Consider the following 13051-nt stretch of genomic DNA (forward strand, 5'->3'; position numbering starts at 1 on the left):
TCCATTAATGTTACTCCAATGGCTTATCATTTTACAGGTCATATTTAGAGATCTAAACAGCTGTACAATATCATATGATCTATGGTAATCTCACTTGAAATGTGCCGCATTGCAATGTTTTTCTGCTTTCAACAAAGAATAAAAACGATTGAAACAGAAACTACAGGAAGGTTGAATTTAGATGGCAGTCTTTAAAAAGTACCATATTTGAGAACTTTACAGTGATCCATTAGGAACATATTTTACTGCTTTACTACATTTTGCTGCTTACTCAGCAATATAATGTTTGCCTCAGTTTTCCAGGTTCAGTATCACAAATTTTGGTATGAGTTTTGTGTTGCGCTGAGAAATATATTGTAACCGTTTCATTCATATTCACAGGAAACTGATGAACCAGACCTTGTCCCCAGCTCTGAAGTGGAACCGGCCAGTGTTCAAACTTCTTCAGGTAACTAAGTGTTTGATATGTTATAATAGTGTTATTTATTATTGCTCTTTAAAGCAGAACTCTGGGCAAAAATGTTCTTAATCCTTGCAGTGTGCCTACCTCTGTAGTGCAAGCAGGGCCGGATTCCCCACAAGGCCACCGAGGGGTGGCACAGCCTGCAGCTCAGTGGTGATTAAAGGCTTTAACGCTGCATGTAAAAGATGCTGATGTTTCCATGCAGTGTTAAAGCAAGGAGTAGAGGGGCGGCACTGTCGGATGTAAGCCCCTCTCATTAAGATATTTAATTACCGCAGAGGTGGTAGAGATGTAGTGGAATCTGTGACGGTTAAAGGCTTTAACGCTGCATGTAAAACATCCTGATGTTTCCATGCAGAGTTAAAGCCTGAATTTGACACTCACCAATCCGCTACGTGTTTCTATGGAAAAATTCGGACGCCAGCCAATTCACAACCAGCAGCTTGTTGCTGAGCACAAGTATAGCTGCCAGGCAATTACTGTACAGCCTATAGTTTCACACCGGTTTAAAAGCCAGGTGTGAAGCGTGAAGGTGTGCTGAGTCGTTGACTGCCTTGCTTATTTGTGAGGTAATAAGCTTATCATATATGAAGAATTCCTAAAAAACCTTCACAATTTTCAGTGTTCTTCTGTATGGAAATATGTTTTTTATTTATCTATTCTAACATTCATTAGTAAATGAAGAAAATTGTGGCGTTGGGGAGGAAGTGTGGGGGAGGAGGGGGTGCATTGAGGAACCTGGCCTTGGGGCAGCAGAGAAAGTAAATTTGGCTCTGAGTGCAAGGGTTGAATTCTCATTTTTGTCTAGGTGCTAAAAAAAAAAAAAGTTATATTCATCCTGACCATTGGAGCCAGATCGCTCTTAGACCAGTCCCTGGAGCCTCGCTCCCCCTCTGCTCCAGCGGTGTAAGGATCCTTGAGTTATCACATTCTATTCACAATCTATAGGATATGAGGGCGTCGAGTGACATGACATCTCTTTAGCGGAGTAGGAGACAGGCTTCAGGGATGGAAGCAGCCAGTCGCCTCTGCGGTTCGGGTAAGTATAACTTTTTTTTAGCACCTAGACAAAAACAAGCACTTAACCCTTGCAGTGCGGGGGTAGCCCCACTTTAAGGATTAACAACATTTTTGTCCGTAGTCCTGCTTTAAAAAAATAAACACTGCTTTCCTTAAAGTGTCCACTTTTCCAAATGTCCACTTTTGCAGTCAAATTGTGATAACATATTTTATATATGTTACATGTTCTTATTCACATTGCATAACTTAAAACATATTTCAAAATTGCTGCTTACATTTCCTAACAAAGGGTTAAAGACTTAGAAGCATTGTAAGTTAGTTTGAGAAAGCTCGGTCTGTCCCTCAGTTTGTCCCTCTAGTTTCACTTTCAGACTGCTCAGAGTAGCTTCACATCTGCACAAAGGCCTTCACCAAAGAAAAATCTAATAGGTAAGAAATATTTTTTTAATTTTCAGTATGTTGTGTGAGTAGGAACACATAATAAACATATAGAGGGGTTTTGTCAAATTTGGCTGCATAAGTGGCAATACACTTTAAATTTGATATAGCAAGACAAGGCAATGAAATATTGCACTTTTTCAATTATGACTGTATCAACCTAGTTCCCTTATTCCAGCACAGCTTAGCTTTCTTAGCTGCTTAATTTATCTTTTATTTATGTCCAATATTTATATAGCGCCAACATTTCACACAGTGCTTTAGTGTTTTTAGATCCATTCACATCAGACTTTGTGTCTCAAAGGAGCTTACAATATAATGTCCTTCCACAGTCATACATATACTAGAGGCAAGCCAATTAACCTAACAGCATGTTTGTGAACTGTGAGAGGAAAGCTTCACAGACATGGGGAGAAAGTATAAACTGCATATAGATAGTGGCTCAGGTGTCAGTCAAATCCAGAACTTTAAGGCAACCACTGAAGTATTTTCTCAGAGTTTAAAGTGACTCTGTCTCGAACTCGAGCACATAAAACTGGAAGTTGCCTGCAAAACGAGAGAAATACTTCATTTTCAGTCATGGAGGGAAATTTTGACTCTTTAAGAGCTCAGGGTGCTACTGCTTTTGATACTTCTGGTTGTGTTGTATAGCCCTTCTTCCACTGCGCATTGTTTCTCCTGCCGACCCCAACCTCCCTACAGGACACAGTATTGTTCCTTGTCGGCTGCTAGATAGGTGAGTATTCATCAATTTTTGCAGGCTGCTTCTACTTTTATTTCCTGGAGTTGGCTACAAGGTGCTTTAATGAGAAGTTCACAAACGTTGCTTGCCATACTGGGGGATCTGTGGACATTGTCGCTGTGCTTTGGATTCTCCTGTGTCCACAACTGGCCAGAGTGGAACATAGGTAATACAATAAATAAAGTTTATGATATAATTGTCCAGGTGAGTATGTGGCCATGCATGCATGCTGTGTTTTGTGTCTACCTCTTCTCTATCCTTTCTACACATGCCCCTCCTGGTTTTTCCCCTGCTGCCTCATGTATGCCTCCTGTCCTTATTCTTATCTCTGCCTTACTTCACTCTGTCCCCACCTCTCTCGTGTTCGCAATCTTCCTCTGTCTTTATAAAGTTGCAAGTCCATGCCTTTTTGTTGGAACAGTCTCATCTAATGCTGGATGTGAATCCTTGTTGTCAGCTTCCAAACAACTGCTGCTTCCTCCTACCTTGTGATACTCAAACAAAAGTATGTTTCTAAAATGGATGATAATGAAAAGTTCAAATATCTGATGATAAATTATTGATAAAAGAAAGGCTTTCCCTGAAGGCTAACATAAACTGAACCTTTTTGCAATTCCAGAATCTCCCTGTTGTTCCACTACAGAAATTATACCTGCAGAAGCATGCAGTGAACAGCAATCTACAGAAAATAACCCAGTTAATGTGCCTCAGCGTAAGAGGTCACACAGTGATCCTGTAGTTCATGATATGCCTTCCAGAGGTAATGTCTTATTTGTGAGTTTCTTTTAGATTGTTGACATGTGATCTAATACAACCAGTCTAAACACAGCAGTGACTCTAATCATTACTTGAGAAGTGCTTGCACATATCATATTAACAGCAAAAGTGTTCCTATTTTGAGCACAGGAGGGACGATGATTGCCAGAATTCAATATTTGTACAGCAGGCTTACAAAGCTGTGAAAAGCTTTTTAGTTTAGCTCATCTTTCCCTGAGTGTGGGATGCCAGCACAAAATAGACGAACAGCTGAAACAGATAGGTATTGCTAGACCTTGGCACCTGGGGCAAATGCCCTGGGTCTGTGATGGCCAGTATAGATGTTCAGCAGGCATGCTCTGTAGCACTTCCTCCTAGTGGTTATCCCTGCTGAATGAAGGGTCCACATCAGACCCCTTCTTTAGAGCAGCGCTTACCATGGAGTGAAGAGAAGTGTCATTCTGCTCTGGGCGCCACTCTGATGAAGATGTATAATGAGGTGCAGATGCCAGGAGAGTGAGGTGTGCCCACAGTTTATATTTATATATATACAACCCCAATCCCCAAAAAGTTGGGACGCTGTGTAAAATCTACATGAAAACAAAATGCAATGATTTGCAAATCTCATAAATCCAGATTTTGTTCACAATAGAATACAGGTGAAACTCGAATAATTAGAATATCATGCAAAAGTAATTGCAGTAAGTGCTGCAAAAGGGGCCCAAACCCAGTACTGAGTACATATGCATGCTTGTACTTTTCAGAGGTCCGATATTGTTCTATGTACAATCCTTGTTTTATTGATTGCATGTAATAATCTACTTTTTTGAGGTTGTGGATTTGGGGTTCTTGGGGTTTTCATGAGCTGTAAGCCATAATCATCACAATGATGACAAATCACGGCTTGAACTATCTTGCTTTGCATGTAAGGAGTCTATCTCATATATTAGTTTCACCTTTTAAGTTGCATTAGTGAAATAAATGAACTTTGCACGATATTCTAATTATTCGAGTTTCACCTGTATAGAAAAAATATCCAATGTTTATACAGAAAAATGTACTATTTTAAGAAAAAATAAGGTCATTTGGAAATTGATGGCAGCAACACTTCCATGTTAACCACGGTGTAGCATCTTCTCTTCTTTTAACACTCCTCTGGGAACTGAAGAGACGAGTTGGTGAAGTTTTGGAGAGGAATATTCTCCCATTCTTGCCTGATATAGGATTCTAACTGCTCAAAAGTCCTGGTTCATCTTTGTCATATTTTTCGTTTCAAGATGCGCCAAATATTTTCAATTGGTGAACGGCCTGGACTGCAGGCAGGTCAGGTAAACACACAGACTCTTCCACTATGAAGCCATGCTGTTGTTTTATATGCAGTATGCTGTTTAGCATTGTCCTGATGCAATATGGAAGGCCTTCCCTGAGAAAGACGTTATCTGCATGGGAGCATATGCGGCTCTAAAACCTGGATATATCTTTCAGCACTGATGGTGCCTTTCCAGATGTGCAAGCTGCCCATTCCATACACTCTAATGTACCCCCATACCATCAGAGATACAAACCTTTTGAATTTAGCTCTTTAGTCCGGAGGATGTGGTGCCCATGGTTGCCAAAAAGAATGTGAAATTTTGATTTGTCTGACCACAGAACAGTTTTCCACTTTGTGACAGACCATTTTAAATGAGCTTTGGCCCAGAGAAGACAGCGGCATTTCTGGATCATGTTCAGATATGGCTTCTTCTTTGCATGATGGAGCTTTAACTTGCATTCACAGACTTGTTCACAGACAGTGATTTTTGGAAGTATTCCTGGGCCCATGCAGTGATGTCCATCACACAATCATGCCTGTTTTTAATGCAGTGCCATGTGAGGGCCCGAAGTTCACGGGGATCCAATATTGCATTTCAGCCTTGTCCCTTGTGCACAGAGATTTCTCCAGATTCTCTGAATCTTTTGATGATATTATGTACTGTAGATGATGATATATTTCAAGTCTTTGCAATTTTACATTGAGGAACATTATTCTGAAATTTTTCGACAATTTTTGGGCACAGCTTTTCACAGATTGGTAAACCTCTGGCCATCTTTACTTCTGAGACACTCTGACTCTCTAAGATGCTCTTTTTATACCCAATCATTTTACTGGCTTGTTACCAATTAACCTAATTAGTTGAAAAATGTTCTTCCAGCTTTTCCTTGTTAGTACCACTTACTTTGCCAGCTTTTTGTTGCCCTGTCCCAACTTTTCTGAGACGTGTTACTGCCATCAATTTCTAAATGATCTTTTTTTTTTTCTTAAAATGGTCCATTTTCTCAGTTTAAACATTTGATATGTTCTCTATTTTCTAGTGCGAATAAAATATACCACTCGCACATCTTGCGGTGCTAGTGCTATCTGCTAAATATCTCAGCATCCGATATTTCCGGTTGAGTGCTGTGGTTTCACTTACCCACTGCAGTATCACTGGTTTCAACCAGAGAAGAGTCTAATGCTGCGGATTCTGCCGCCAGCAGTATCTGTATAAAGAGAAAAAAAACAAGGTACAGGCAACAGGGCAGGGAAGTATGAATGTACTTCTTCTGCAGCAATTTTTTTTCAACCTCACCTTTAGGGGAGACATTGTCCTATAATAAATGCATGAATCCAAAGGCAAAATGCAACCAATGCAGCTGCTTTACTTAAATGCAAATGCATATCAATAGGAGCTGCTGCATGTAAAAAAACAAACAAGGTAAACAAAGCAGGTCAAATGCAGTCTCAAATGTCATCTACACTACACCATTGAAGAAAATAGTAATCTGCTGACCTGCGTTTAATGTGCAAGGACTGCAGCGAATTTGTGTAGTATATATAGAAAATAGTCTCAGATTCTCATTAACCATGCTCCTTTAAGCCACTCACACTGTGTAGCACCATGTGCAAAAATTCTTTACACATCATGCCCTATGGTTTCCCTAGTACTTTTACAATTCCAGCAATGCCCCTTCTGACACGTAGGGTTTTCTCAATGACTGAGAATTGGCTGGTGCTAGGCTTTAAGTGTAACTGGCAAATAACATTTATAATTAAAGGGGTTCTAAACCCTCCGGTTTTTTTGCCTATATCTACTGCTAGCATGCAGTAGATATAGGCAAGAAGTGTAAAAAAAAACAAAAAACGCTTAAAATCCTTTTAAACTTACCTCGTTATCGCCGCTCGTTCCCGCGCCGAGAATCAGGAACTGCTCGTACGGCCGCAAAGGATCTTGGGGCGGGCGCATGCGCAGTTCCGATTCTCGGCCGGGAGACGAGCAGAGACGCAAGGTAAGTCTATGGACGCGTGCACCCGCCTGCAGACACTGCTGGATCGGAGAGACATGGCAGTCAGCGCTGGATCGGAGTGACGTCACACCGCTGGAGGGACATATGAAAACATGGGGAAAGAAGAGGAAGATCGGAAAAAGAGACATCATTTAAGGTAAGTGCTAACATTTACATGGGGGGGAGGGAACATTTTTTTTGCCTTTAATGTCACTTTAAGCCCCAAAAAGTCTAGCCATTGATTAAAAACGTGCATCCTATTCAGTTATTGCCTATTGATTAGGCAATAGCTTTGTTATTACTTACACCAAACTACCAAAGTGATAGGGTTATTATTTGTTAGTGGTAATGTCATCTGAAAAATATTTTATTTTCTATGTATTTTAAAGGCAAGAAGTATTTACAATAGAAAATAATTGACCAGTGATTATTTTAAAAGCGAATTCTACTGTATACAAAGAACACATTTTATTATTTGACTGGTCCCATTTTTTAAGACACCCAAATCATATTGCTGGTAAAATTCATGATTATGTGATTAAATTTTTTACTGATTGGCATTTTTTTTAAATCCGCAGTATGTAACAAAACAAATGTAATCAAATAAGTTGTTTGAGTACTAATGAAACTTAAAAAAATTGGAGAAAAACATACTTTTAAAGAATAGGATGATAGAGCTTTATAGCACCTAGGAGGCTTTGTCCATTGCCATGTCTTTGGCATTTTCCAAAACTAGTAAGTGTTCTCATTGAGTCTGTGTGGCCAGAAACGCGTGATCCTGCCAAATAACTGCCTGTACTTCTTTGGCACAACAAGCCCAGCATGCTAAAGGTAGGTCATACACTCTGCGAATTTTGGCCAGTTCTTGATGAACCGATCAGCTGATCAAAGGAGCCGGTCGGAGGGGGCCGCTGTCAGAATACAAAAGCCTGTGGGTTGAACCAAAAAAATAAAGCAGTGTATGGCCATCTTTAGAAGTGAACAGACCTCATAGAATACAATGGAAATATTGCTATTAAGTGGGGTCGTGTCTTGAAATCCGTGACAAATCACTTAGGTGTGAACAAGGACGACTACTTAAAGTGTTATGTATACAAGGAGAAAAGCGGGGCTTTTAAAGTGTCCAAACCATACAATATGTCCATCAAATATACATGGTTTTGTATAAAAAAATAGATTTTATAACATTAAAATAAACATGATTTAAAGACTTGGTTACATTCGAAATGTCATTGGTATGATACAATAGTACATTAAAATCAAGCGACCTCCTTTTGGTACACACACATGTGTAAATATATTTTATACCCATGTATTAATTGTGTAATCCACTGTGGGCCCAGTCTTTGACGCGTTTCGCAACTGTATGTGCTTCATCAGGAAGGTTGGAGGTATTCTAAAACATTGTATCAAAATAGGTTTAAGTATAGTAATCTCCATAACCAATATTCTTAATGAAAATATCAAATAATAACAATACAAAACCCACTTCATGCTCACAAAGATGGCTGGATCCTTAGTCTCACACGCTATCTCGCAACCACCAGATGGGACCATACGGTCTAATTGCAACTATTTCTATAGGATATATTTATATATATATATATATTAATATTTCTGCAAATAATCTTCCTCCTTTCCATCTTCTTTACACCCCACACTGAGCTTCACATGTTCTCAGTGTACAGTCCTGGCATTTGCTAGGTTCCAGCATGATTAAACGCCCATGCACAGGAGTTTTGTGCAACTGTGCTGGCCAATTAAGATAGCTGAAGATCCTGGACCTGGAAAAAGCCCAGACCTGGAGAAGGTATCAGTGCTAGCAAGGGACCTCTAGGATGGCTCAATGGTTGGAGCAGAGGTAACTTTAGGAGAAGTTTAGTTATGCTTTAACTTACTGCCAAGCACGCAAATAAGCCTCTCACAAGCCACATGCTGACCACTGAATGATGTGCAAGAATTCAACTGACTTTTGAAGTCACATCACATGTCACATGACAGAGCCGCTGGAAGCGCTAAACAGCATTCAACATCCAGTGGAGGGCCTGTGAGGAGTTTTTCTGTGAGTCAGCAGTAAGAATAATGATACTGTACTTGGCAGTGGTAATGTCATTCTACTTTGCTACTAGCAATGTCTTCATATGTTTTGCTCCATAGGTTTCCAATTAAAATGTTTTTCCAGCATCCTATACAGCAGTGTTGCTAAACCTTTTTTTCAGTCAGGGTACCCTTTTAAAGTATGGAAAATCTTGAGACACTTAATTTTAAAATGTAAAAAATGTAATGTAAAAAAAAAATGTAAACAATGACTTGTGGTCCCTCCAAAATCTATACCAAGCCCATACCTTGTGTTTTAAGAGTGCACCCCATGCAAAAAAAACACACACAAAAACTGAGGTTCCCCCCTTCACATGAGAGTCCCCCTTTCACATTAAGAGCCTCCTTCACATCAGATCCCCCTTTCCAATCAGAATCCCTCTTCACATTAGGAGACCCTCATTTCACATAAAAGTCACTCTCTCATACTAGGAGCCCCCTTCACATTACAAGCCCCCCTCCATATCAGGAGCCCTCTTTATATCAGAAGCCTCCCTTTCACATCAGAAGCTACTATTTACATCAGTGTTTTCCCTTTACATCAGGAGCCCCCCTTTCACATCAGAAGCCCCTCATTCATATTAGAGCCTTCCCTTTATATCAGGAGCCACCCTTTCGTATCAGAGTCTACCCTTTTACATCAAAGTTTCCCCTTCACATTAGATTCCTCAGTTCCACTTTACATCAGATTTCTCAGCCCCAACTTCACACCTCCCTACCATTACACTAGTAGCTGCAGCTGTGGCAGCATGGTAGAGGGTGGAAAGCAGAGCAGGTCTGAATGGAGTTGAACATCTGTCTTTTTCTAATTGGATGCCATCCTACCTGGATTAGCATCATTTGTTTCCATGGTGCTAGTGGACAGCCTGCATGCACCATAGAAAATTATGACGCTATGTATAAGAATATCAAGGCATCCTACTAGTTAAGAGGCTGCTATACAGTATTTATAACCAAGGATGCTTAATATAAAGTAATTTAAGATGAATGTTAATACTAGAATGATATTAAGAACTAAGTTTCGGTGTGATTTATTTAGGAGCCACTCCAAGCTGTGAAGCTGCTACACAAACGGAACTAAGACGACCAATGGCAGCTGTCACATTAAGACGTGCTTTAAGAGCAAAAGCTGTTCGATCACGGCCAAGGTCTCTAGTGGATTATAAATCTTACATTGATACTAAACTTCTAGTGGCCAGGTTCCTAGAAGAGCCATCTGGTCATATGTCTGCTGATATCCAGGAACTGGTAGAAAGCATCAAAACTGTGCTGAAGTCTGATGAAGAACACATGGACGAGGCCATTTTAAGTGCCAACTTCCTTGATCAGGTTGGTTAAATATATGCCAAACTGTTTATTACATTAGAAAGATAAGAGACAGCGGTAAAATACCTATCCTGATTTCAAACTGAAGGGATACTATTTGTGTGGAAAGAGCAAAACATACACAATATTTGCTCCGTATCTCTCAGTATAGTTAATACTATACCCTAGTACAGGGGTAGGCAATCTTCGACCCTCCAGCTGTGGTGAAACTACAAATTCCATTAGGCATTGCAAGGCTCTGACAACCACTGGCGTGACTCCTAGAGGCAGATGCATGATGGGAAGTCACCACAGCTGTAGGGTCAAAGTTTGTCTACCTCTGCCCTAGTGTAGCCTTACAATTTAAATACATATGTACTTTGTGACGATGTTCTTACAAAAGCACAATCACAAGGAAAACCTAATAGAGTTATTGTTGTAGCAAATGATGTCTTCCATAATCACAGCCAACACTCAGAGATGAATGAAATGGCATAAGAAGACTGATCATTAAAAAAACATTGGGGCACATGACAATGAAATGTAGGAATCAACAGGCAATGGCTTTATTGACTAGAACCGGTAGAAGTCAATGCTCAAGTAGGCAGTTCTCTTTTGTCAAGGAAGATTTTGAATACATTGCAACGTAGTGGCAATAGTAACCTCTTTCCAGGGAACGGGTTTTGACATGTCAGTTGATACCCACAACCAAGAACATTGTGGCCTCCCTATATGTTTATCTAACACTATTTCATTGTTTACATCATTGACTGCTTTAATGTGATTGTACGCAGAAGCATTAGACTGTAATTTGCTTTTGTTCCCTTTTTATTAAGGTGATGGCCCCAAACCAGGGATCCCTACCAACAACTACCAGACTCCCAAGCAGACGGTACCCAGGAGTACTTCACTTGAAGAGTTGTGGGGACCTAAGCACTTTTAGTACTGTACAGAAGCAAAGGGATGGGAGAATAAGGAGCCAGAGGACTGCCAGACCTCACAGTGTCATTGGAGTTGTTCGGGAAACCATTTTGTGAGAAAAAACATGACAACCAAACACAGGATGGATAAGTGAATTTATGTAGCCTCCAATTACAGGGCAAAGCAGTGTTCTGTGAGCTTACACATGTATGCAATACTCATAAGTAGCCCGCGTTTACAGAATAAGTAAGCTTTACAACATAGTGGCAGAATATGCCTCCTTCCATCGCCAAAGATCAATCAGCACATGGATGATTCTGAACTCAGCTTTATATTGATGGAACGGATTCATGTGTTTGTGAAGGAATTAACTACACAATGAAGAAAATGAAAGTGTAATATAATGTGTGTATTTGGTGGAACTCTGTGGAAGAAATGACCTATTTAAAGGAGCCTCAGGGGTTTGCAAAACTGTGAGAAACCTTGCACTATAAGTACAAGTCTGCAGTCTTCAGCGGACATTGCAATTTGAATGATAAAGGGCACTGTTCATTTAATAAACTGATGTACTTTAAACTCAAGGAGTAGAAGTAAGCTATGACTGTGTGCATTTATCTTTGTGTTACTTTTCCAAGAGCAGTTTTGATGTTGCAAATATAGCTGTTAAACATGTAGTATGAACTGATCATATAATCATTTGACTAAAGGGTGGGCAGCAGAGATGGTCATCAACACCAATCAAGCCTTAAAAAGGGGGAGGGGGTGAGAGCAGGTTCCCAATCAGAAGACTACAACAGAGTGGTACCCACAGTTTTGATAGTAACAATGGTCATGTGATCTGCTGAAGGATAATGATAGAGGTTCTTGTACCCTGATGCCCAACTTGCAGCCTAGGAGCTGCATGTGGCCCTTTTACACTTGATGTTTGTCCCTTGTTGCTCCTGCAGGCAATAGTCTGTTTTTCCTTACCTATGTGCTTACTGAAGCCAGTGAATATAAATAATATTGTTTAGACTTGCTGGTTCGGTTGATTTCTTTGCAGTCCATCCCTTCTCCCCTTTTTTTCTCTGATCTTTTATAATGGAATTCGCCAACAGAAATATAAAATGTGACACAAGTAATTTTTAAGGAGGCTGTTGGGTATACAAAGTACTGATTTATAAAGAGCTGTAATAGCAGTGATTTCTAGTAATCTGTCTTCCATCATGAAGCATGTCCCCAGTCTCCAACGACTCCTATAGATTAATCGCATGTCTGCAGTCTCTGACCATCTCTTGTAGCAAGACTGACGTCTATGACCATCTCCTGTAACATATCTGCAGTCTCTGACCATTTCTTGTAGCATGACTGACGTCTCTGACCATATCCTGTTCCATGTCTGCAGTCTAAGTTTTAGCCTTGACATCTAGCCTTCAGTAATCCCTGGGTAGGAAATGGTTCGGCCACGCTGACAAGTGAAAAGTTTTTAGCATACAAGTCATATAAAAATATACGCAAAATATAAAAACTGGAGCCAGCAGCTTATATAAGGGACTTTGATTTTGTCTTGTTTTAGAGGTGAAAAGATAAATGGAAAGCTTGTTAGGCTAAGGCTATAGGGTGGGTGAAACTGGGCTTAGTGACTCAAACATTTTTCAATCTCCAAAATTCGAAAATGCTTGCATGGTGCTAGCCTTTGTCCTGCTAGAAAGTGACTGCTGCGTATAAGCCTTCGGATATTACTGCAGTATCTTACCTACATGTTACATAGATACATAGTTAGTCAGGTGGAAAAATGACACAAGTCCATCGAGTTCAACCTATACAGAGAAGAGAGAAAAAAAAAAAGAAGAAAAACCTAAAACAGAATGCTATGCCCACTGCTACCCACCATTGATCCAGAGGAAGCCAAAACCCCTATTAGGCATAGTTCAATTTTCTTCAACAGGAGGAAACAATTCCTTACTGATCCCATAAGGCAATCGGATATTCCCTGGATCAACAATCTCTGTATTCTGTACAAATAA

The 13051-nt window shown here is 40.0% G+C and overlaps 1 protein-coding gene across 1 annotated transcript in view; it reads left to right on the forward strand.

The window, feature by feature from the left end:
• The window catches only part of FAM189A2 (family with sequence similarity 189 member A2), a 51891-nt gene extending 40264 nt beyond the window's left edge, over positions 1–11627 (forward strand). The window contains exons 8-11 of the mRNA XM_018555638.1: positions 382–448; positions 3283–3423; positions 9859–10148; positions 10961–11627. Of these exons, the coding sequence (XP_018411140.1) occupies positions 382–448; positions 3283–3423; positions 9859–10148; positions 10961–11161 (699 nt within the window). The 3' untranslated portion in view covers positions 11162–11627. The remainder of the gene's footprint in view (positions 1–381; positions 449–3282; positions 3424–9858; positions 10149–10960) is intronic.
• Positions 11628–13051: the final 1424 nt, after the last annotated feature.

The sequence above is a fragment of the Nanorana parkeri genome, unplaced genomic scaffold (assembly GCF_000935625.1).
Source record: "Nanorana parkeri isolate BGI_ZX_2015 unplaced genomic scaffold, ASM93562v1 scaffold206, whole genome shotgun sequence".
NCBI lineage: Eukaryota > Metazoa > Chordata > Amphibia > Anura > Dicroglossidae > Nanorana > Nanorana parkeri.